Source organism: Strix uralensis, chromosome 1, assembly GCF_047716275.1.
Source record: "Strix uralensis isolate ZFMK-TIS-50842 chromosome 1, bStrUra1, whole genome shotgun sequence".
NCBI classification, from domain to species: Eukaryota; Metazoa; Chordata; class Aves; order Strigiformes; family Strigidae; genus Strix; species Strix uralensis.
This window is the reverse complement of record NC_133972.1, coordinates 77,944,126-77,970,391: the sequence shown is the minus strand read 5'-3', so window position 1 is coordinate 77,970,391 and position 26,266 is coordinate 77,944,126. Positions and strand designations below refer to the sequence as shown.

The 26,266-nt window shown below is 40.9% G+C and overlaps 1 protein-coding gene across 1 annotated transcript in view; it reads right to left on the bottom strand.

Annotated features, from left to right (window-relative positions):
- Positions 1 to 3,191: 3,191 nt before the first annotated feature.
- ELOVL2 (ELOVL fatty acid elongase 2) overlaps positions 3,192 to 26,266 on the bottom strand; it is a 56,475-nt gene continuing 33,400 nt past the window's right edge. The window contains exons 4-8 of the mRNA XM_074871995.1: positions 13,246 to 13,323; positions 11,955 to 12,126; positions 9,919 to 10,043; positions 7,556 to 7,690; positions 3,192 to 6,927 (exon numbers count right to left, since the gene is read on the bottom strand). Coding sequence (XP_074728096.1) covers positions 6,799 to 6,927; positions 7,556 to 7,690; positions 9,919 to 10,043; positions 11,955 to 12,126; positions 13,246 to 13,323 — 639 coding nt within the window. The 3' untranslated portion in view covers positions 3,192 to 6,798. The remainder of the gene's footprint in view (positions 6,928 to 7,555; positions 7,691 to 9,918; positions 10,044 to 11,954; positions 12,127 to 13,245; positions 13,324 to 26,266) is intronic.

Genomic DNA, 26,266 nt, shown 5'->3' with positions numbered 1-26,266 from the left:
CTTCTGATGTTACAGTCTGTACAAAACTGTTAGATATCAGCCTGCCTCACCTGAAGGAGCAGTTGTATCTTGGAGCTCGCTACAGTGGTAGAGATACTTTATGATGACTGTCTTATTTTACAGTAAATGAATCAAAGTATTTTTGAACCTTGTCCTGGTGCATATTTGGCTGTTTCAGCATTCATTTACAGGGGTACTAAGTGCTGCTGGGCTTGTGTTCATGCTGGATATCTGTGGCTGAAGGAAACTTAAAGATGCAGTATCCAGTCCTTTCATCAATTCACGTTCTCTGCTTGGCTGATGCTGACACTTAACCAAGGGACTCATTTATTAGAGTTTTTAGGCTTGCCATAGGTACGAGTACATTTTGTAGGCATGGGTGTTCTGTAAGACAGAGGAGCTGCTAACAGCATAAAGCTTGCTGTGTCCATTCAGAGGAAAGGCAATGCCCTGAAAGCACACTAGAAAGGTGATTGGTACTGTCCTCACATTTGAAGTATTGCTAGAGGATGAGTTTGGCAAAACATGATGATGTTTTTTTTTCCATACAACAAATTTCCCTTAGTGAATATGGGCAGTCATGTAGTCGTGGTTTTGTCTGTTGGGCTAGATGAGGTGCTTCCTTTTCTCCCTTCCCATGGAGAAGTCCAAGCATGCTACTGAGTGAAAATGTGCCTGACAGCTTCATTTTCAGCTAATAGGATGTGGAAATTGCTTCTAAACATAGTATAAGAAGAAAAAGTGTGTACAAGAGGAGTTAAAACCCACACAACTATTTAAGGACTGGCAATTCTTGCAAAGGAGCCATATGTAGAGAGACTGCTGCTTTCCATGAACGTGGCTTGAAATGCCCTGTAAACACATAGTTGCCAGAATCCCTACTCAGCCTATATGTTTAGATGGGATGCTCTTTGCCACCATCAGCTATTAAAGGTCTTGTCTCTTTCCAAGAGTAATACCAACTTTTTTCTGCCCATGGTGCTAGACACTGTCTCTGCACGGTAACATCCGGTACAAGGCTTTACAGCAGCACTCAGAACTGCTGTAGCTATGTTTGAGATTGCTTCTCTTACAATTTAACCACAGTAAAAACAATGGACTCTCCCATTTGTGAATGAGCATAATAGCTGTGGAGCATCTCTGCTTTAACATTTTCCATGTCAGTATCAACACTTTCCAGGTTTCCCTTCATGGCTGGAGCTGAGTGTCAAGGATTCCTTTGCACATGGTTTCTGCATTTTATGGATGGGAAACTATTGGCAAGTTGAGGTTGAACAGCTCAATCCAGAAACACTTTTTCACTGGGATACTCTTTGTGAAGAAGGATGCTGTACGATGGCGTTATTATTCTTGCAATCCAAGTGATTAGCTCGTTCATGTGACATGTAGAGAAACCTGATTTTCATTCTCTTCTCAGTGAAACAAACTAAACCCCATATCTCTAATCTTTCAGAGTAGTGGCTAACTATTAGTATATAAGCTATTCAGGTACAGCCTGCTGTTAAACAACTCTCTACATTTTCATGAAGCACTTAATCTTCTTCAGGCTCAAATAAAAGAAGTCCTAAAAGATTGTCCTGGAAATGGGGTTCTGGTCACCTTGGCCAGACCAGGGCACTAAATGTCTGTTTTCCATATTTTTGAGCAAGACTTGTAAATGCAACCTGATAGGTTGGGGGGGAAGACAAAAGGAACACCTGCCTTCATTTTATGATGTTAAGATCCTAGTCCTTCATCCCATTCATGCGGTTTTACTGAACATGTGCCAAACAAATGAAATGAATCTTGCAGAAATAGTTAAGCATTTTCTCAAAATTGAAATATTTTTCAGATTGCTTTCTGAGGATAAAATACTAAAACTTTCACATATATTTAGGATAATCTCAGTGCTTCCTTTTACTGCCTTAACTGAAATTTAGCTGCTGAACTGGACCAGACTCCCCTTTTTGTTGGTTTGAAATAATCATTCAAGCCTATGTTTTGCCTTTTTCCAGGAAATATGTATCAAAAACCTCTCATAACTGCAAAGTCTGCATAAGAGTTGCTGGAAATTCCCATGCTTCGTTCTAGGCTGTGTTGACTGGTGACTGATTTGCTTACTTTTGTTAAATAGAGCTGCCAGCTGAGATATTTTAAACCGTTTATACAGTAGAAACAGCAGGCCCAAGAAGCTGCATTGCCAGTAAGGAAGTCTGGACTGACTGACAGGATTCACGTTTTGGCAAATAATGGGTAAACCAGGCTCTCTTCCCCAAGGTAGGTAGGTCTGGGTGGAGAGCTGATGTTCTGTAAATTGTAAACTGTAAATTCTGTAAATCTCCACCATGTCTCAACCATGATGCTCCAGTTATGCTTCACTGTGCCCTCATGCTGTCATGCACAGCAAAATCTAGAGATGTTTTTGGTATTGCGTGTGGGGCACCACAAAGTGCATTAAATTGAAGGTGAATAAAACCTGGGATTCAAATTCACTTGAACTAGTGAGTGGGATGCAGTGGTGGTCTTCCTGTGCAATATTTGGAAACTTTCCTCCATCAAAGTCAAGACTGCTCTTTTTATCCATTTATAATATATGAATCAAAAGGATCTCACCAGCCAAAGTCTGCAAGGCAAGAGGCCTGGGAACAGGGAGGCACCAGAGCCAGGATAATTTTAACAAGTCTGTCTGGATTGAAGTTTGGACTGAAAGTGGTTTTTCTCTCTGATGGAAGAAACAAGCTCCATACAAGGTATTCACATCATCTACTTCACGCATCTAAACTAAAACCCAGAGGAGCAAAGGTGGGAGCTTGTTTTGCCTATAGAATCACTGTTAAGAAGCAGGACTGTCTAGGAGGGACAGGGATGTTCAATATACCAGAGAAAGGTATCTTAAGTAGGAAGTGTGCATGGTGCATCCGCATGCTGTAGAAAACTGCTTCTTATCAACCTAATTAGTGTGTGTGTGTGTGTGTATGAGAGCACAATATGCAGAAATACCACCTGCCCAGTCAATGAGGAGGACAGTTGTACAAAAAACACCAGGGGAGCTTTACATCAACACCAGTGAAGGTGGTGTATAAAGTTATGGAGATTGTTTTTCAGTCTGAGGTGAATGTCCTAAGAACTTTCTGAAAAAGTTTGAGAGCAAAAGTAGCCTCAGATAACCAGTTCCCAGCAATTTGATGCCTTAAAGAGGAGTGGAGACAGCCTGATAGTAAAATTTGTTTATTTACAGTGTTATGTATTACAGGAAAATCAGTTTAAAAAGTCAATGTTTCTCTTTCTTCAAAGTTGCAGCATTTTGAAGATTTTTAAGACAGATCTGAAGAATTTTAAACATACCTGATTCCAGCCTTCCTGGCTGGTCTGGATCTGCAAGGTGAGACCATCTTGGTTTTTTCCTTTTTTATTTATTTTATTTTTTTTCCCCCCAGCCCTTTGAGTTTCAAGTAAGGCATTTATTTCTTTCTTTTTTTTTGAGTGAGGTTTCAACAAAACAAAAGACAATATCTCTGGGTTTGGTTGCCATAGTAAACTTTAACACTTAGCACGCTGACACTGTCCACCTTGATAGTCAAATGCATGCTTTGCCGTCAAAAAATTATGGACTCCACTCGGCCTAAAATCCATGCTGGGCCACATGACCATTTTGTTGCCTGTCTTAGACAAGTGGTTCAGCTAGTTGTCTTGTGTGTTATCTTGTCAGGTCTTCCAATTCCCTCTGCCTTTACCCCTGTTTGCAGACATCAGCTTGATACTGGAGAGCTCTGAAGCTCTCCCTTTCCTTAGGGCCACGTACAATGCCTTCAATCAAACCCACTAATTTCTTAGAGCTTGTGAGTTTTGCAAGTGTCAACCAGAAAGATCTGCAAAGCAAAAGTTCTGGAAGGGTCAGTAAGAACTAGTATATGCACACAGCGTCCAGGCTTTAACTGTGGGTTTTTTTTTTTTTTTTTGGTTGCTGCCTTCTGTCTTTATTGGATGTTAAATGAAGCAAAAGATTGACTTTCCCTGTGGCCAGCTTCACGAAGAGGGAGCAAATATAAATATGCACTAGTTAGATGTATGTCTGTGGTGGTGATGTAAAATTGTTTGAATATTTTATATAACCAGTTATTTTGGTTACCTAGTTCATGGTGATGCAGTTTATCAGCCAAGCTGCTCAAATGTACTGCCTGTGCTGCAGCATTTGGGGATTTCAGTTTTCTGCTGGAGCAGAAAGGTTTTGTCCACATTGCAGAGAAGCTGGAGCTGCCTGGAGACAGATGGGATGCAATGGGACTTTCAAGCATAAGTTCAAACTGAACTCCGACCTGACACACCCTTCTCCATACCATTTTCTCCTCTTGCTTTTGCTGGACAAACCTGTCTGTTCTTCCCCTGTACTGTACCATTTCCTCAGCCCCTTTCCTTCCCAGAGAACAGGCTGCAGTATCTCAGGCTGTTCCCATGAGGCTGGCTGCCCTGTACCTGCACCACTCCCTGGGACAAACCTTTGCATCTGCAGTCTCCAAGACCCCCTGGTGACAGATCTAGAGGAGATATCTGACCCGGGGGCTGGACTGAGGAGCAGGATTTGGGACAGCCTCCTCTCCATGTGGTCCCTCTGTGCTGGCTGCGCATGTGGTTTTGTAGGCTAAGTAAAACCCTATGTTTGGGTGTCACTTAGGCATTATAGTGACACTTTAATTTAGGATCGAATGTACTGCACTGATCTTCTAAGGAGGGCCACTAAACATTGGCTCTATTGTGTAAGCCTGATACATTGTATATGGATGCCTTGCTAATGACTATAGCCTTGAACAGGAGCTGAAAGATTGGTAAGAGGGGAATGTCCTGCCCCAGAAGGAGCCAAAGCTTGGGTGATTCCCTGGGAAGCATAAAAATGGCAAAAATCAGCAGTGACTGGGGGAAAGGTAAAGGCAGCAGCGAGAGGCCGTGATGACCGCCTCAATTTAAGACCAAGAAGATATTCCCTCCCCTCAATCTTTGAGTTTGCACAGAATAATTAAAAGACACTGTAATTTTAAATCGAGCTGAGACATGTTGATAACCAAGGAGGGACAAAGTGATAAGAAACCAACTAACGGCTGTTACAGTAAACGTGTATTTGTGTCGTTTGAAGTATATAAATATATTGAAGTTCTCTGGTGTGGTGTGCTAGGTTTGTGGAATTACCACCTAGCACCCCTCTTTGCACAAACATGGAATGAATAAATAAATATCTTGGTTCTGTGTGTAAGATCGGCTTATTGCACACTGTGTACCGAACCCTGTTTCAGGGACAACAGTTTGTCCTCTTCTTGCCCTAGGACCCTGGAGGGTGACAGAAGGCAGAGGACATGGTCCCTTTACAGAACTGCTTCGGTATGGGGGCTTGCTGGCTTGGAGTGACTCCGAAAGGTGTTTTTGTTGAGAGAATTTATACATGTGAGATTGGAAGAGACCAGAACTACTTCACTGTGTAAAATGGAGAGAAAAAAAGGCTGTTACCACTTCAAATAGAGATTTTTGGGGTGTGCTAAATGAGAAAAGTGTGAGGGCATATCCTCAAAGATAACCTTGGGTGTTCTTTATTTCTAACCATTTAACTGGGAGGTAAAAGCAGCTGACTGAAGCAGAGAAGATGGTGACTGGCTATTGAGACACTGTTACAGCTGTAGGCAACAAATAATCTCCTTGCTTTCCCTACAGAGAATGGTGCCTCAGTCTCATCTGTTTCTCCAGAGATCAGTCTGAATAAGGCCCACCTAGTGCAGAAATTCCTATATAATGTGCTTTGTTTATTGCTGAATTCACTTTTAAGATTTTCTGTGTCTTCCAGTCTATTAATATGTGGCATGTCAGTTTGCTTCAAAGTAGCAGTGTTTGTATAGGATTAACTTTGTGCACATTTGCACTCAAAGGATTTATCTTTGTTAAGTTGTTGAGCTCCTATTTCTTTCAAAATCCATTTACTCAGAACTCATCTTAATTTAGCACATCCAAGTGACTTGTTTTGCTCTGACTAGAGCTCAAAAGCCCATATCATCGTATGATATCATGTACCCTAAATACCATACTGGGCAGTTCCAGGTGCTACTAGTCCAGCCCCCTGAAAAAGCAAGCTCCTGCCAGCCTTTGTGGCATTTGAGTCAGGTTGCACACATGTAAATCAAGTGAGCATGGTGCATGTCTGTCTGCAAATTATGGGGTGGTGCCCCTGGGCTCTGCCCTCTCTTAAGTCCTTCCCTAGGGCTCCCACAGGACCAAAGGGATGGCTGCACATTGCTGGTGTCCACAGGAGGGAGTGTGCTTTGGGGAACAGCTGGGAAGAAGCAGAGTGGTGATATGGTGATGGAAAAGGTATGATTTTTCACCTTTTTCATTTTTTTTCCCCTACCCTTCCTTTTCCTGACCTTGGCTACAGTAAAGCTGGATGTGTTGAATGCACTGCAAAGCCTTGCCTCAAGACCTCTCACATGCACAGAAAGTGCTTGCTGTGTTAGTCTGAACAGAGTCTTAACCTTTTGAAGGCTTTGATGGATTTATTCATCAAGTGTTTTATAAGGCGTTTTTGTGTCAGCGTTAGAGATCAGAAAGGTTTTTTTTCATATGAGAAAGATCTTGGCCTTCTTTGTTCTGATGGTGATCTTTGACAGGACATTCTACTTGTTTTGTTAAAACCTATATAGCAGTACGTTAATAAATGTCTGGTACAAAGAACTGATAAATGTAATCAAATAGGTTTTAAGCTAAAGCTTGTAATTCAGTCTCTTTTCTTCTTTTTTTTTTTTTTTTTTTTTTAGAAAAAAAAAATCATAGGAAATACTATACTTATTGTGCTTTCTTATTGTTCAGGAATCCATTGGCAGCAGCAAAGTAGTCCTTATGGAAACCATTCTTGATTTCTGTTGTGACAGGGGTTTCCTCTATAGCTGTTCTTGAAGGTGCTTTCCGGTATGTCTATAAAAGCAAAATCCAGAGAGAATACTTGGATTTATTTAGTGCTGCCCAAACACTACTTATGGTTAGCTGTAAAATGGAGGTGTCTGGTGTGTGTTGATGCAGATGTACATATTTGCTTCAAACTGTGTTAAGGGAACTGTATTATTTTTACTGCTGTGGATGATGTTACCTTACTAGTATTACTGTAATACTTCGTGGTGTCAAAAGAGATTTTTAAGCCCTTTTCTCTAGAAGCTATATGTATGCAGGCAGGCTGGAGCAGTCTGCTAAAAAAGGTTGAAAAAAACCAATGCAAAGACAGAGCTGCTTGTTTCTTTTTTCTAAAGAGGGAGAAAGATTCAAAAAGTTGCCCAACATAGCAAATTCAGACCTCCTGTATGCTGAATGCAGTACCTGACTTGTTATACAAGTGCGGAAGACCTGAGCTGCAATGGGGAGGTCATCATTACTGAATAACTGTCTCTTGCAGACATCACTGTATCTGTCATTCTTAACTGACATATGTATTTTAATACAAACATATTTTAAGTACTGATGCTCATTCTATACGTGAATTTGAGACTGTTATCTAAAAAGTTCTTTTTTTCCCCCACCCCTGTCAGAGAGCTCTTGGAAGACTGTTTACCTTAATGTAGAAGTTTATGAAGAGAATGACCAGTGTGGCCATGTAGGAGGACTGGAACATGAGGCAGCCGAATGGGAATCCACACGGCTTCACAGCTGCACTGAGTGTGTGCACAATAGTGAGCAGAAACTGGATCTGTGGAGGAAATATCATGCATGAGTATTTGCTGAGAAGGGGTTGGTACTAGCTAAATCAGATACAACAATATCACCTAGTCCTGCTTTTTGAAAGTTTGAGTACTATTGAAAACTATCACTTTCTGAACTTGGGAATGTATTGTGAGGATTAAATTACAATGGCGTTCTTATGAAGTTAAAAAAAAAACCCTAAGGGGTTAGAGATTTCCAAAAATATGAGTTTATAGGCCTAGTTTGGGAAATGAAAGCTCTTATTTATTTATTTATTTTTAATAGGGGTTGTTCTGTCTTCCAGACTGTGTCATGCTAGGTACAGCACTGTCTCTGTTACTGGACAGAAACTTGAGAAAAGACTCCAGGCAATAGCTTTAGAAGTCTGAAAAAAAAAAGGAAAATCCCAGGTCTGAGAAGTTCAGGTAAGTTCATGTTTGCGTTAATGGAGTTAAGATAGGGATAAATGAAGAAAAAATGAGAGGAAGAAGGAATTGCAGAAGGCTGTCTGTATTTAGGACTGTGAACCACAGCCCACACTGGTGCATCTGATTCTCTCCAGCCAGCTGAGAGTGCCCTCAATCCAGTGTGCTGAGGTGCATTTCAAACAGGGCAGCGTGTTTTAGCTGCAGAGATGGTCTCCGCTCAGAAGAAGCATTTGCTAAACACATTTCTGCATAGGCGTTTCTAAGCTCACTGCAAACATCTGAAGTCCCAAATAATATGAACAGGCCCTAACATAAAAAAATATGAAAGGAACTTTATTTCACATCAAACTTTATATCTTGTTGATAGAAGCTTTTGATGTGGCTCAGCTCTTTGGGTACAGCAACTGCTGGAAGTAGACTTTTAAAAGTCAGACAACTTCTGTTTTGTGTAAGAGTTTGTTTACATCATTTTGCATTTTATAGTTCTACCACAGTGTGGTCAGGGTTAACCTTGGTTGGCTGCCAGGTACCCACCCAGCTGCTCTCTCACTTCCTTTCCTCAGTAGAGTAGGGAGAGAAAATAAGATGACAAAACTTATGGGTTGACATAAGGGTAGGGAGGGTAATTGGTAAAACTTCCCAATTACCATCCCAGGCAAAATAGGCTCAACCTCAGGAAGATTAATTTATTGCCAATTAAAACCAGAGAAGGATAGTGGAAAATAAATCAAAACTAAAACCATCTTCCCCTAAGCCTCTGTTTCTTCCCAGGCTCAACTTCACTTCTGACTCTTCTACTTCCTTCTCCCAACTGGTGCAGGAGGATGGGGAATTGGGGTTGCAGTCAGTCCATATTGCTTTTTCTTTGATGCTACTTTCTCCTCACGCTCTTCCACTGCTCCAGCGTGAGGTCCCTCCCACAGGAGACAGTCCTGCATGAACTTTTCCAACATGGGTTTTTCATGGGCTGCAGTTCTTGAAGAACTGCTCCAGTGTGGGTCCTTTCTATGGGGTGCAGTCTTTCAGGAACAGACTGCTCCAGTGTGGGTCCTCCACAGGTCCTGCCAGAAAACCTGCTCCCGTGTGGGCTCTTCTCCACAGGCTGCAGCTCCTGCCAGGAACCTGTTTCTGCGTGGGATCCTCCATAGGCTGTAGCTTCCTCTTGCACATATCCACTTGGTTCAGTGTGGGGTCCTTCACAGGCTGCAGGGTGAGTATCTGCTCCACTGTGGTCCTCTATGGGCTGCAGGGCAACAACCTGCTTCATCATGGTCTTCATGGACTGCAGGGAAATCTCTACTCTTCCTCCCCTCCTGCTCTGATTTGGGTGTCTGCAGGGCTGTTTCTCTCACATTTTCTCACTCCTCTCAGCTGCTGTGCAGCATTCTTTCCCATTTATTAAATATGATATCATAGAGGTGCCTCAGCTTTGCTGATGGGCTTTGGAGAGTGGTGGGTCTGTCTTGGAGCTGTCTGGAGCTGGCTCTGTCAGACAGTTTTTATAACTTTTTAATCACTCTATTTGCCATGATTAAGTAATGTCCATTTTTTATGCCAGAGATCAAAAATCATGGAATTTTATGGACTGTAGAGTTTGTAATCTTGCAGAAAATATTTCTGAGCATAATTTCCTTTATTAAGTTATAAAAGCTGTACTAGTGACTTAGTCTGTATGATAGCTTTGTTATATTTTAATTCTAACTGGCTTAATTCTGAAAATGACAGTGTTTATCTATCATTAATTTTGACCTCTCTGGCATTTTGAGGACTTCTGGTAGTTAAAAATGAGAGTAAAATAGATACATACCAATTGTGCCTGAGTGAGGTATTTCTTCCACCAGAGATACTTGCGCATAGAAGGGATGACGGACAGTCCATAATAAGAATACATAAGCACATGGATAAAGCTATTCAAAGTGGGTCCAAAGAAACCTATAAAAATCCACCAAGGAAAACATTTTTATATACTAACTGCTAAAAAGTGAGAGAAGATACCATTGTTAGTGATGTCTCTTGCATATGGTAAGTCTTCCCTTTGTGCTTATCCTTTGATAAAGACATTCCTGATGTGAAGAGATACTGTCCTAGGGGCAACTGACAAACTTGAATGATACTTCCTACAGGGTTTTTCTCATGCTGAATATTGTATTTTCATCCCGTATTTTTCATTTTCTCCACTTTCCTTTTCTATTCTGTACTTTACAGGTTGTTGCTTTTGTTTCCCTCACAAATGTTAATTGCATGAGTGTCTGTAAGCTTTAGACATTGCTGTAGATGACTGTGCTGCTGGTACCACAGTTCAGGACCCAGGGAGGCACCTGCTCTCTTGCTCCCTGATGCAGTAGTAAGGGCTTTACTCTGAGTTAAACTAGCTTGTGTGGCTGTGTTTGAGAATCGCTCTCATTTTCTTCAGTGGCTCTTCTGCTAGATGCAGATTTCCAGAATTTCACCCCAGATAATGCCTTGCCACTCTAATTAGCTACACTTAGTTAAAGATTAATTCTAGAGCAAATGAATTACCCTCTGTACCTTGCAGACTATGCAGCACTACTCTGTCCGCTTGTATGCTCATGTGTTTGATGGCAGTGCTTGACAACTACAAGATGGTCTCACCACTTGTTTTGATTTTTCCACTGATTAATTACTTAATAATTACTGATTAATTACCTAGCTACTGATTTTTCCACTTTGTTAATTGTAATAATGCAAAACTAGCACAAAGTGTGGAGAATATATTCAGACACAATAGAAAGCACAAACCCCTGCTAATTTGTTTGCACCTCTGTAGAAATAGCTCATAACTGCTATGAAATCGTTGATTTATGCTTCTGCCTATAACAGTGATTTACTCTGATTTTGTGCTGTCCATAATAATTGCCAACAAATGTGAATTCTGCTTTTTGTTCTGAAAAATACCTGTAACAAGTTGCTTTACAAAATATTACAGTGGACTGAGGTGACTCCCTTTAATAGCTAAAAAAAATCTGATTGTTTTCTCAACTATGATAACAATGCCGTAGGAAGCCTCTGGTTATATGAAGCCCTGGAAAAGCATGCATGCTGGTGAGACACCTGAAGTACTTCTCTTCTGTTTTAGACTTAGTATACAAATGCTAAGTGACCAGCCTGTGGCACCGTACGTCTTCCCCACTTCAACAGGGGAGATGATGACAATTGCAATATACTCCTAAGAACCAAGTCATTCAGACATTACTGTTGCGAAATATAGTGAACCCAAAATATAATAAGGGAAAGGATGCCACTATTTTCATATGAAATGTAAGACTGTATTGATCAACTCTGGCTGTCCAGTAGTTCTACTACCTGAATGAGATGTATTCTAATTTAAAACAAACCAAATTCAAACTGGTATTTTAGTTAGTGATTCTGTAAGTAAAGTATTTTGCTAAAGCAGAACGTCAGATTGATGCATACAGGAGTCAAACTTGCAAAAATGCTATTGAATTCATTTGTCGTGATTGACACTTTACTAGGGTAGTGATTTCCTCCTACATCTGCTTTTGGAGTAGGTCTTGTATGTCATAACTCTTGTTTACTACTCAGTAGTGTTATCCTGTCTAAAAGTGGTTTGAAGAGAAGTAAATATGAAAGGTTATGACAGCTAAGAGGAAATCTAGGGCCTAACAGATATTTTTTTACCCAAACTTCTAACCATGCTTTTAATTTTACTGTGGTCTGCAGGTGTTCAGCAGTTCTGAAAGTCTATGAACCTTAAGGGTGCTATCATATAGCACAGTGACACACTTGCTTTGCATGGTGATGTGATTCCCCTCCAGCAGCAGGTGACTTATACCCCAGGTGATGAAGCGGACAGAGACTTACTTTGCCCACAAGGTATCCAGTTCAGAACACACCACCAAATGTTAAACATAGTGGCATGGTGATACACATGAAGGAAGGTGATCTGGCTGCTTTTCTTTCTCAGTACAAAGAAGATAGTGTCCATGAATTCAATTACTTTGGAAAAATAATACCACCACAGCACCTTGGCTACCTGTACAAGCAAGAACAAAGGAGCAGGAGATCAATATCTGTCCATAAAAGGGCTTAAATATTGCTGTACTTCACCAGTCCCTAGGCATGCAACTTCCCAAAAGGTGTTACTATCCTACTGAAGGAGGAGCACAAGCTCTGGCTTCAATTTTATTTCCCTTTTGAATGAGTGACTTTGGAAAAAACACATTTTTTTTTTTTTTATGATTGTATAAATATATAACTATCTAAATATAATTTAAGAAATATAAACTTTGAGGAAGGGTTTTCTAATGATTCTATTTTTTCTTCAAAGATAGTTGTGTGTGTGGGTTTTTTGGTTTTTTTTAAGGGTGTTACTATTTATATTTTCTTGGCATGGAACAGATTTTGCTGGCAGCTGCTTCTTTTTAAATAATCCAAATTTGACACTCCTCTAGAGTTGAGACACTTTATCAGAGCTCAGGGTATGTCCTAGGACAGCTAAAGACAGATACTTAAAACAGAAAGGGGGAAAACACCTTGTTGATGGGAAAAGGTATTTAACTGACCTTTTCCTTGCCATAACACAGACAAATTCTGAGGGTTGGGGAAAATTACATAAGCTAACCAATCTTTCTGCTCTTGAGCTCTGACTTTATCTGGAAAGTAAGCCTGACATGGGGAATGGCAGAGGGTTAAGACATGGAATTGCTGTGATGCAGAAATAAGGGGGGTTGAAACTAGAGATGAGTCAAGATAGCAAAATGTCTCTGCAGCTTTCCAGTTTAGAGTTGGGCTTAAATCCATTGCCAGCTACAGCCCAACAAGTGTTACATTTTAGATGACTGATTTTTGTTCCAAGTCTTTAAATGATCTGTATTCTCTGTTTTAATAGTCAGGCAACACTCTTTTGATCACAGATCTTGAAATATGGCTTTTCAAAACAGTCCCTGTCATACTTTCCACTGCAAGAACACATCTGTATTGAATCAAAAAGATAATATTTCTTGTTTTCTACCAGTTGTTAGGCAACCTGACTAAAACCCTCATGTTAAAGGTGTCACCGATAACTGCCGTGAACACAGAAGTGTGTTACACCAGGGACGCGGAGGGAAGGCCTGCCGCGGATGCTGGGGGCTGAGCTGCTGCTGCCTCTCACCCGGATGTCGGCCTCCCCAGCGCTGTGGAGGTTCTGGCACTGCAAGTTGTAGCCTCCTTCCCATGTGGCAAGGACAAGCTGGAACAGAAAACACAGCAATTGTGTTCATGAACAGACATAGCAGTTTGCTTTTACCTCTGCAGTTGTTCTGTGTTTATTGAAAACAGAAGCATGGAAGTATGGTATGTTCCCACTCCTTCCAAGAACTGATGCTCTTAAACCAGAGAACTTGCATATATCTTCTGTTTTGAAATGGGAAAGGCATCAGGTTATGTTGAAGATATACACTGAAATGGTATACCTTTTACATTTCTCTGGCTTTAGAGCCTTCAAGGCATCCATTAAAATCTCTTGTTACCTAATGCAGTGATCCTCACGCCAAAGCTCACACTTGAGTATTGTATCTCTGTCCCGAAGCAGTATGAACAGAGCTTAACGTAGGTGCTTGTGCAAAACCCTCCTTGAGAAAAATTCCCCAATTCCAAGCAAGCAAACAGAAGGCAAATCCAAAGTAGTGCAATGAAAGATATATTTCCTAATGTCATACACATGTCTATCCTACACTGTTAAATGCAGGAGGAAATACAAGAGAGTGGGCATAGCGCTGAATGGAGAGACATGAATAGACACACAAGCATTTTCATAGATTTAGCACATGTCATACTGGGAAACAGACAAAGCAATGAAATGTCAGGCTACCACACTGTGATGGAGCAGAAGGCTTCTAGAAAGCCACATGGTGGCTTTTGGTGTGGAATACTTTTATAGTAATGGCCACCTAAAGCATTCAGCATCCCTTTTGAAATAGGGAGCATAATCTGTTGTCTATAAATGCTATGTACAGTCCATTGATTTTAAAAAGGTCTTACTTATTCTTAAATGTCTGAAAAGTGGTTTTGGGGGCCAAACTGAGCAATTCATGTTCTGTTTCCCTCTCTACAGAGGATGCAGGGAGTGATGGTGAGAGAAATACATCAAAGTGTTATGCTGTAAGCAGAACTGCAAGATGCTGTAAGAAGTGGGTTGCTTTCAACTCTGGCACTACATTCACAGGGAAGGTGTGTATCAGCATCTGTACAGACTTTTCCCTCCACTTCAGACTGAAAAGTAGCCTCCTGTGTTGAATGTGTGACATTCTATACAAAACTGAAGCAGAGAGATTCTCAGTGATCAAACTGAATTAATTCTTAGAGTAAATACAGTAAAAAAATAATATTATTGATAATATTATCTGGTGAATTAGCAAATAGCCCGGAATGCTTATTAGAAATTCACATTAAAAAGCAATAAAACCTGGAGAGCCACCGTCTTCTATTATTCTTCCTCTGAATTGCAATTCTGTGATTGTCCCTGTAATTCCAACATAGCTGGTGTATGTGGCCAAAATAACCCATAGAGATTGCAGAAAGAGATGAAACAACAATAAACAAGTATTTTGCAGAAAATTGCTATATAACAACCAAAACAAACCCACTCCTTTTTGGAACAGCCTGTGTTTTGGTGGATTCACCTACAGTGTGTGCCAGAGGTCAGCAAACAGGATGGGACCGGAGTTTCAAAACAAGGGAAACAACAAAAACCCAGCTAGAGATACTCATAGAAATGCTCAGTGCAGCTGAGATCACAACTTGTCTTGCCAAGTTGGCCTCTGCTTCGGTGTTGTGCCTGCAAGTGCACAGGGCTGGAATGCCTGGGCTCCTCTCCTTTCCCTGCTGTGGCAGGCAGGTGGGAAGGGGACGCATGGGTCACACCTCTCCAACTAACTTAACCTACAGAGGTGCTGAAGAGAAGGGAGTTAAAATTCCTTGAGAAAAGCAAACGATGTCACTTCATTTCCCTATTATTTTTCAAAATGCAGATGTGTGGAAAAGAGGTCCTTCCTGTTCTGAGTAGGGGGCATGCAGCTCCCCAGCTGTCCCTCCTACGTCATGTCCCTGATCCCCAGATCTGTGCCTGTGCTGTAGCTGGCAATACATAGCAGCTTCGTGAGGGATGAGGAGACATTACTGCATGGTTGTTTTTCTGGATAGCTCTTCTCTGTGCCTTCTTTGTGCACTCTCCTGCCTTGGATTTTCTCTCCAAATGAGAGGTGACTGAGTGATCCCCAAACAGACTTTTGGAATAGGCTGGTACAGCATCATTGACAGGCTGTTGTTGAAGATTTGCTCTCAACTCTTCTTGTTACTTGAGAAATGCTGAAGAAAATGGAATTGTCATCTTGTTCTTGGCTGGGAGTGGTATGGTCAAACAGTGCTGGATTATCAGGAGCTCACCTGGAGGCAGTATCCTGGATGCCAGCAGGCTGCAGCGGTGACATCTGGAAGCTTTCATAAGGCATGGCCTCAAACATGAGCATTAACAGCTCTGCCAGAAACCTCTGCTGCTAGTTCTACTAATAGGAGCAGGAAGTAAATGATATTGCCTCTTGCTATTTTGTCTTTCTCTGTCAGCTATAATGAAACCATCATTGGCTTTATAGGTGGGAAGCAATGATAGCGGGACCATCTCTACCCTTGTGATTGCTGGAGTTGAAATCATCACTCACAAAACCTCTAAACCCTAAAAAACAAATGAAGAAGAGGCAACTGCTTTTCCGTTCTTGTACAAGGCAATGTCATAGACTAGGGAGGACCCTTTCTTCTGACTTTATTGAGGAACTATAAATTGTCATTGCAAATGCACTCTATTGCTTTGTTAAGGTAAGCAATAAAGTTTGTGTTTTCTTGTATTCATGCTTTACACAATGTTTTGCAATTTAGCTCTATGATATGATGTGCCTATAGCATCTTTTTAGATAAAGCTCTTAAACAATTTTACCATATGAGAGGTATGCAATTTTTAACAATTTTTTCCAAGATTAATTAAAACTATTTCACCTGATTGATTCTATCGCGTTCTGTATCTGAAAATTCATACCTTTCCTATGCTTAAATTGGTCAAATTGTTCATTTATCTTTTAATGTATCTTTAAGAATCTGCTTTTTTCAGGTTCCAATTGCAAAACCACTTTATTCTTTCAATCTCTTTTTCTTTAACTACTATCTCACTTTTTTGCTTTCCTGAAGATACCTACCCTCGTAAAATTTTCTGCTACAGTAGGTAAAATGTTGATTCACAGAAATTTGCTAGAAAAATCTGCTATTTTAAATCTTTTGATTAGTCTGTTTTACAAATGTTGATTTGTATATGATTACAATAGACTGATTTTCAAAAAATCTCTTTTGTGTGTTGTTTTCTTGTGTGTTAAATGTTAGGAAACTTTCCTGCTGGTGCTGAACTGGCCTGCTTGGTTGTATCTCAAGATTTTTTCAAGTATTCCATTCATCTCTCATGTTGGAAACAGATGAGAAAAACCTTAAAGGCTCAGAAATAAAATAAATATTTCTTTTCAACATCACAAATATTTTAACTTGGCATTTGAGAAATCTGCAACTTGTCCCAATTGGTCAGCATGCAAAAGGAGAGCAAGCTTAGGGATAAGAATACCACTCTCTTTGACTGCAGGGTTTTCTTTAATTTCTTTTGGTTTTTCTTCCATAAGTCTGTATAATGCCAGATTTTGCAAATCATACTGTGTGCCTATTCTGCAGTCGTTTGACTTGGCAGAAGAGTTCCCTCTGATTTGTGTCTGTGTTTCAAGAGCCAGCAGCTTGGAGTGAATATTTGTTTTGACTGTCTTAACCTTGTTCTTTCATGTCAGCTTTTCTGTAGCTCAACATTTCTATCCTCTGTTGTAGGTGCCTTACATGCTGCTGGGTCTCCTTTGGGGAAAAGAGGAGAATCCATTTTGAGTTTTGACTGCTCTACTTTGCAAGCTAATTTTCAAGATTTCTGACTAACTTCCTAATAAAAGATTAGTGGGGAAATTTGGAAGGCAGAGAGTACATTTTTAGGATCCTGTTCATCCTAGGCCATGACTGTCATGTTGGCTATCAATGATGTGGAAGGTAAGCAGCTTACCCAATAGTACCAAATGAGCCAGCTGCATATCTGGAACAGAAGCTGATACCCTGACACAAGGCATTCAGTTACTAGGTCTCTTTTTCTCTGATGCTAAACTTGTACGTTACTTGTACCATGTCAGTTATGTTCCCTTTCACAGGATGAGCACTCTCACAACTCTGCAGAGCTGATGGCATTATTAATCATGCAGAGATGGTGCAAGTGCAGGGTGTATTAAAGAGATGAGAAATTCCCTCTCTCTCTCAAATTCTCTCTCTCTCAAAAACAATTCTTTGAATGCTTTGCATTCTTGGCGACCTATCCTGAAAGTAATATTAACACATGCATTGTTTGAAGCTATTTAGAAAAACAGGTCATGTAAAGAGGAAAATGCTGCCTTGTGAAAAATTTCTACTAAGTAGTAACATCCTGTTATTAGTTGAGTTTTCATATTTTGCTGTTGCTCTAATGTTCTTAACAGATTCCCATTGTTACACCAACAAATGACCTCTACTCAACTGCCTGAGTATAAACAGCACAAGGATTCATAACACTTGCTTCACTGCAGCCATCTAACTCTTGCCATTTTTTTTTTTCAAATGGGAAATCACACTGTTCAGGAATAAGAGCTGGTTCCTCTGTAAAAATCTCAGCAGAGGGGGGCCAGCAGGTGCGAGATGGTGTCAAAGCCTCTCACCTTGCTATGTAGCAGACTAAGCCCCAAGAGCAGGGACCTGCACCCTGCTCATTTCAAGCTTTCAGCCTCAAAAATCTCACAGCTGTAGCTTGTTCCTGCATCTGCCCTCTACAGGTAGGCTAGAAAGGAAAGCAATGTGATTTTCTGAATTAATGTCCTATCTCTACTGACTGTGGGTTCTATGTGCTCTTTGAGTTGTAGAAAAAGCTCTGTGAATGTTGGGTTTTCTCAGAGAGAAAATGCCTGTCCCACGGCAGTAGGAAGACAAAGGATGAGGCATCAGCACCTTGCTACATCTGGCTGGCGACTAGTGACCAGCGGTGTTCCTTAGGGCTCAATTTTAGGGCCAGTGATGTTCACCATATTTATCAATGATCTGGAAGCAGGAGTTGAATGCACCATTAGCAAGTTTGCCGATGATACCAAACTGGGAGGTGCTGTTGAATCTCCTGAGAGACAGGAGGCCTTGCAGAGGCATCTAGATAGATTGGAGCATTGGGCTGTGATTAACGGGATGAAATTTAACAAGTCAAAATTCTAGATTGTGCACCTAGGATGGAGTAATGCTGGGCATGAGTATAAATTGGGAGAGGAGTGGCTGGAAAGCTGCCCTGCAGAAAGGGATCTGGGGGTGCTGGTTGACAGCAGGCTCAATATGAGTCAGCAGTGTGTGCCCTGGCAGCCAAGAGGGCAAACCGCATCCTGGGGCGCATCAAACACAGCATAACCAGCCAGTCAAAAGAGGTGATTATCCCGCTGTATTCAGCGTTGGTGTGGCCTCACCTTGAGTACTGTGTGCAGTTCTGGGCCCCACAATTTAAGAAGGATATGAAGATCCTTGGATGCATCCAGAGGAGGGCAACAAAGCTGGTGACAGAGCTGGAAGGAATGTCCTATGAGGAGCAGCTGAGGACTTTGGGCTTGTCTAGTTTGGAGAGAAGGAGGCTGAGGAATGACCTTGTGGCTCTCTACAGCTTCCTGAGGAGAGGAAGTGGAGACAGAGGTTCTGAGCTCTTCTCCATGGGATCTTGTGATAGGATGCATTGGAGTGGTTCAAAGCTGCACCAGGGAAGGTTTAGACTAGACATGAGGAAGCATTTCTTTACCAAGAGGCTTCCTAGAGAGGTGGTTAATGTCCCAAGCCTCAGCAACATGCTTTAACTTGGTCAGCCCTGAATTGGTCAGGCAGTTGGACTAGATGATCGTTGTAGGTTCCTTCCAACTGAAATAGTCTATCCATTGTATTGTCTGTCTATCTGGAAAGAGTTCAGAAGGGGAAGACAAAAACTAATAATGGAATTAGTGTACAAATAATTGAAATCCCTCTCAAAAGTTCAGAGCGGGAAGATGAGCACTAGTGTTCCTCTTGTGGGAAAAAATGGAGCAAGAAGCATCTTGAATTTGTTATGTGTATGATGTTTTACTCCAGCCCTCAGGCCAATTAAAACAATTTGGTCTGACTACTGTTCTCAAGCAATGAAAGTCTTGCTAAACTAAGGAAGGATACTAATCTATGTAGTGGAAAGAAGGGTCTAACTTGTAGTGCTGTGAATCACCTGTTTCCTTTGGCTGTAGGAGGAGATTTTTGTTAGTCCTTGTGAATGGCAGGTCCACCCTGGATCTATAGACAGGGACAAAACAGTCCTAAAAACAGTTATCACAAGCAACAGGAGTCTAAGCAAACACTCAGGACAGTGTCTGAGGAAGGAGAGAGGAATGACGTTGTTTTCTATGTGTTTTTTCTTTTAAGTGAATTTTATAATGAAATGCCTCAGAAGATTATGCACGTCTAAAAACAGAGGCCAGATATTAATCATCTCACCTGACTTCCTTTTTTTAGTTTTTAAAGTGATAAATTAGATCCTTGACTGTAACATGGCTCAGTTCCACAGGCATGCAACATCTGAATTGTCTTCCTAACCCCAAAAGACTGGGGTGAAGGCATGCTGCAATGCTACTGAGGCTATTGAGCTTTCACATAGTAAGGAGATGAATAGAGGAAAGTATCATTAATCATCCTTGATTTATCATTAAATCAGTCTTAAACAATATTTAGAAAGCTTTCAGGCAGGTTTTCTGGCTAGGACATTCAATTATAAAATCATCTGTGAACAGTATTTGTTGAAGAATCTCTCTCTATATAGGTTGCCTATTCGTAGACAAGCCTCCAAGAATTGTGGTATAATCCCAGATTTTAGATGGATAGCTGAGATGCAGAACAGCCTGTTTCCAGATTGCTGCTCTCAAATAAGCTGTAGCCTAGTAAGACCATAAACCCTGTAGGGAAGCAGATTGGGCTAGATTGTTCAGCCCAGGACTGGCAGATTCCAGGAGCCTCGTCTCAGCCCTGCCATTGGGTCAGTGCCTTGATTTCCCCAAATGTAACAACTTAGTAGTGGTGTTGTGCCAAACAAGAAACAGGGTGCTGAATAGGAAACAACCCACAAGATTTTTCACAATTAAGATATTTCATTGTCTGTCTTTATGATGCAGTCAAGATATTTTTCATGGGGACCGAAATGTAAAGAGCATGCTTTGGGCTATGCTTTGGTGAGGCTCTCCATCTCTCCATAGGTCTAGTTAGAGGTCCAATAATTGCATGCATGATGTCCCCCCCAAAAGACTGGTTAATTCTGTAATATACTGATCAAGGTTTGTTATCCTGACCTGCAATATGTACAGCTGGAGTCCATGTTGGATCTCTCATCCTGCTGGAGCATTGTAACTAGAAGGATACTGGTTATTCTGGAGTGGAGCAAGTAAGTGGTCCCATGCTTTCTTCTTATTTTGAGGTCAGAAAGTTCATACCACAGTGACAAAAACAAGAGCCTCTTCCCAAACTAAGTTTCCATAAATGTCTTGTCTTTTTTTTTTTTTTTTGGTCAACAAAAACTCTTTCAAATGTAAAACCATGTTGTTGAGAAATTCCCAGACAGTTCCATTTAATACCCCTTAAATAAACAGGAGATTGCTAGGAGGATTAGTGAAGTAATGACTTCAAAATGACTTGAACTTAGTTATGAATGATAATTCCTTTGTGTGTTGCTGTTGTCTGGGGTAGCGGAATAGGCTAAAAAAAATCCCTTCTAGGCTTATTTTCCATTAATCTTTGATTACATCCCCTATTCTGAATAGCTCCTGTATGTTACTTTGTGATACCAGTGACGATATCAGAAGCTTTGCACATGTGAAAAACCTTATCATATGAATTTTTACTCTTGATTTCCAATAAAATTCTACTGAATTCTATTTGAATGTGCAGGTGAGATCCAGAGCACTGCCTTTTTGATGAACAGGCTAAATGTTCTACCTAAATGTGGAGCTCAGAAAGGTCAGTAGGAAAGACACTGAGAACTCAAAGGATGAAAACTGAGATGTTCAGATAGAATAACTGCAGGCAAGGACAGCAAAGTCAGCTCATTAGGTCTCCAAACAAATTATTGGTATAAGATAGAAGAACACCTGGGAATTTAACTCTATTCAGACAAAGTTCTTCCTTGCTCAGAAAAGCTGTTTGCTTTTGTCCTTACATTTCACTGCCTTACACTGTTCTCTCAGTGACCTTTTGCTGTCTAGTTTATTTCTCACTTCTCCCTTCTTCCAAATGATAGAAAAGTGCACCTGATCTCTTTTGCTTTCTCACTTTGTTCTTTTCCTCTTGCTCCCCTAAGGTTAAGACAGTCTTTCTGTCCTAGTTAAAGAATTACTTCAAAGGAAGCCTTCACCTCAAGCATCAATCCTTATGGATCCAGAATCATTCCTTACATCTCTGCTAAATTTACATTCGCTAACTTCTGAACAATTAATGAAGGTGTAAACAATCATTTATTACAGTCTTAAGAAAAACCAAAATGTTTAAGTTGGATTTATATAGTAAAATTCTAGGACAGTTCAAATCAGCTAAGATCTATGTCTTTTTCTACCTTTTCCCATCACCTGCACTGTTAAAACTTTACTTAAACCTTCTGCCACTCAAGCTCTATCTTTTTAACACTTGCACAGTTAGGAAGTAAATCTTTCTGATGTCAGCCATTGTAATGATGGGATAAAACAGAGTTTAAGTGCTTCTTCTATTTTCAGTTTGTTCTTTTCATTTTGCCCACTGTTATCCCAAATCTAGGCATTATACTGTGTTTTCTAGTCATTTGGTGAGATGTAATCCCAGTTTCAATGGTTAAAAACAGTGGCTGGTGGACCTGATCATGCCAGCATTGTGCTTCTGACCTTTCCCTACTATCAGAGGATACAGAGAAGGCAGTTCTGATACTCCTGGGAATCCTCACGTCATCTTTGTACCTATGGATCTGCAAGTCATGACTATAATTCAGAAATTTGATTTACTGTGGGGTGAATATTTAGCTCCTAGAAACAGGTAAAGTGAAGGTAATCTTACTCATCTTTTTTTTTTTTTTTTTTTTTTTTAAATCCTGTAAGGTAAAAGACTTTTCTTCTGGCTTTACTAAAAAATGTTAATGCACTGGGCTTGCAATACTTGTGCAGTTCTGCTCTTTTCCCTTTGCTCTGAATCAAGGGGTCCTTACATGCATGTCCTGCTTCCCCACATGGATGTAGTTGCTTGCTTACAAATCCTATGGATTTTTAATAAGTCTGTGAAGCTACCTGGGGATACAGGCAGCTTGAGACATCACGCCACCCCTATGCTAATGACACGTATCTCTAGACCTTTTTAATCTGACCCAGATTGTGCCAGTGTCCTGGTTTTCTCTGTGCCTGATCAACAAAAGGACTTGGGTCAGACCTTGATGACCAGCTGAGATTTAATTTAAATAGGGCAGAGGTGATACTGCTGGGGAAAGAAACATAAGATCATGGTAGAGAATATGTCTTTTCCTGTTAATGAAAGAGAGTATCCTCACACGAGTAATTTCACAATTCAGAGATCAGCATTGGTCTCCTTTGTTTCCAGTTTTAATTTATCACTGGGGTTGTGACAGTTTTATCCTGTGGTGAACTTCAAAACCTTATTTTGGCCTCTGGCGCCTCAGACTGCATCCCTGGAGTGTGGTTTGTGACTTGACTTGCACATGAAATAATTTTAAAATATGCAAAGTCCCAATTGCTTTTCACAGTAAGCTGGTTTTCTGCTCATAGATGGTACTTTTAAGATCTTAGGCAGAGATTTGTGTAGAGGAAAGACATATTTTTCTTCAGTGAAATTGCTAAAAGTTTTGATTTTTATTGAAGTAAAAAGGTGGGGGTTTTTGTTTATGCAGATTTTTGACAGTGTTACTAGAAATTGTTGAATCAGTAGACTTTATCTGGGTCTGTGAACACTTAATGGTACAGAAGACTGCACAACCAATAACAAACCTCCGATGCAGGTTTCTCTTGTAGCTGTAAGGGTGGAGGGAATTGTCTTCTGGCCCCTCAGCAGTGCACCTGCGGCCTGCCTAATTTAAGCACAGGACTTGTGTCTAAGCTTCAGGTACTTGAAAAAGCCATGTGCCCCATGTCCAAAACCAAGTGCCCCACTTCTCCACTATATTCAATGGGGAGAGGTAAGTGCCTTTGATGACTTCAAGAAAATATGTTTGCTGAACTCAGAAGTCTAAATCAAGGTCTAATAAACTGCCCTTCTGGGAGGCCTTCAAAAGTACCTATCTTTCTTGACAGAAAAATTTTGAGACATCTCAGTAGGATGAGGGCAGCTGGGCAGAGCTGTTTTTCTTTAGACCTTGTCCTTTGGGGATAGTGGGTGTATCTGACCTCATGGTAATGGCACATGTCAGAGTTGTCCTGGAGCTGTTCCTCCAAGTACTTTAGGTATTGGTTGACCTTAGACCTCATGGAGCTAAAATCGGCTCCCAGATACTTCATACCTATGGTGCAGTGCATGAAGGTCTGGCTCAAAAGAGGAATCTGCCTTTGGAGATTTAAACCCAGCCCTTTTGTTATGGCTCCTTGCTCTAATCTTTGTTGTCTTGTCTTGAGGTTGTACAAGTTGACTGTAGTCAAGGGACAGGTCAGGAGATGAAGGTGAGGAGATGAAGAATTGCAGCAAAAGTACCCCCATCAGTTGGTTTACCATGTTTCTCATTAAAGCCATCATGTGGGACAGTCTGTATTTGGACATACAACCTTTCTTTTGACTGAAATTTTTCTTTTGAATGAGATATTCTTCTTTTGAATGTCTAAGAAGCAGCCACTCCGTTCTGGAGCTATCACAGGAAAAGATGTGTGGCACCTCATAAACAAAACCAAGAAGAGAAAAGAACACCACCAATAACTGGTTGGTTTGGGTTTGGTGTTTTTTGGTGGTTTATAATACAGATTATTATTTTGTGATTTATCTCTGTTAAAGGTATCAGAGGGGTTCAGGTGCAGCGGGAGGGTGGAGGAATAAGGCAACTGTTATAGATGTGTCTAACTAGGAATTAAACCTGAATCATACTCACTGGAGGGATCAGCTGTGTTTGCATAAGAAACCACTGTGCAGGATGCTCTAAATATAGGAAATTCTTGCCTTAAAGAGCTTACTGTCCGTAAAAGACAGAATAAGGGCCAGAGAGAAGCTTCAGAAATGAGACATTTTGAAATGTTGATTCACCATGACTTAATTCAGTACTGAAGACGATTTCTGCTCTTCCATTTGCCTGTTGTCCTTCAGCAGGGATGTGCAAGCTACCTCAGGCAGGTCTGCAAGTATTAACTTCCATTCTGCTCCTTCACAGGAGAAGCTGTGATAGGAACCAGGCAAGTAGACTGAAAAAATAGAGCCGCTATTATGGAAGAGTGTTTTGTAGAGTGTAAAACCAGCCTGACTGACAGTTCAGAGCTAAGAGTGAAATCTGCAGTAAAACAGCTGGCAGTGCAGTTCAGTCACAATGTCCCACGGGTTCCTGAAAAATGCAGAATGTAGAGCTATGAGCCACTGCCAGCCATGCCCAGCTGCAGTCTGGGAGGTGTAAATCAGCAGCCTCCAGCTACAGAATCAAGGTCTAAAGGGACTAATCTGAAGATTAACGAAATCAGCAATTGTCTGCAGCAAAGTTAGCCTAAGGAAGGCCAGGGCAGTGAGGTGGCTGAATGGGAGCTGGCTCAACAAAATTCCTACAAGGATGTGAAGGTGGCAAAACCCAAGTTTGCTTCATTCATGTGAGACATGCTAAAATTCTCTTTGTTCATTCATTTACTTGTGGCAGGCCAAATCAGCCTGCAAGGGGAAAGGAGCAGCTATTTTTGTTTCCTATTCAGTTAATCCTTTTTGCTGAGTTCTGCTACTGAAGACAGTTATCTGTATACCTTCAAGCAAAATGGGGATTTAAACATCAAAGTGCTAATTTAAATTCTGGAGGACAATCAGTATGGACAATCATCAAACCTCCAGCGATTGTGCTGGTTTGTCTTTTGCTCTGGGCCTGATCCTGCACTCTCAGACACCCACAGCAACTGCTGAAGCCAGTTTGAGCTTTGACCAGGATGAAGCTTTGTGTAGCACAATCGGTCCTTTGAACAAAGGCGCAAACCTAAACTGCTGTTCAGCCTTTTGAACAGGCCAGTCACCTGATGTTTAGCTCAAATTAATTTAGAACTTGAAATCTTTGGGGTCCTGTTTGGCTTCTGCAAAGTTTCTTGTCCAGCTGACAGAACAGTAGGGTTTTGTTTTTCTCGTGGAAACTGCTGTTGTGGCCAGGAGCCCAGGGAGTAAGAAATGCTGTGAGGTTGTGCAGGCAAGGCAGCGATGCCAGCTCACACCTCTACAGGTCACACCATGAAATGCCAGCTCACACACTACAGGTCACATCCTTCAGCCAGGGCTTCTCATGCCCGGGGTCACTTTTTAAGCCAAGTCAGAAAATGTTTTGTGGGTTTTGTCTGTTTAGGGCTGCAAGTAATGGATGTTAACAGTTTAGTATTAAAAGTACCTCAATTATCACAAGGCTGATAATTGAGAATGGGAAGCTCCAAAATAATATAAAAATAGTGACTTTTGGCTTCTGCTCCCCACTGGGGAGGTGAAAACACATGTGTCTTTGCTGAAGAGTACTCTTTAAGACCTCTGCTGTCATAAAACTGTCAGATGCATTGAAGCCTCTCTTCTGATTCTGAATGGATCCTGATTTCTGTGAGTATGTTCCTGATAAGTACTTGGGAAATAATCTGTGTGACCATATTCAGCCTCCAAGTATCACAGCACTTGGTTTTGGTAGAAGTGGCAGGTTTTTAACGTCTGTCTCTAACTGTCTGACTATATGAGGAAAGCTTCCTAGTCAGGTGAGCAGAAAATTAACACTGAATTGCCAATAACATAAATAAATCAGTACTTACTCTCATCTATAAATCTGTTCACATTTAAGCATGGGCATTTGTACATAGAAAAAAGAATTCCATAGACAGTAACACAAATAAAACCCAATCCAT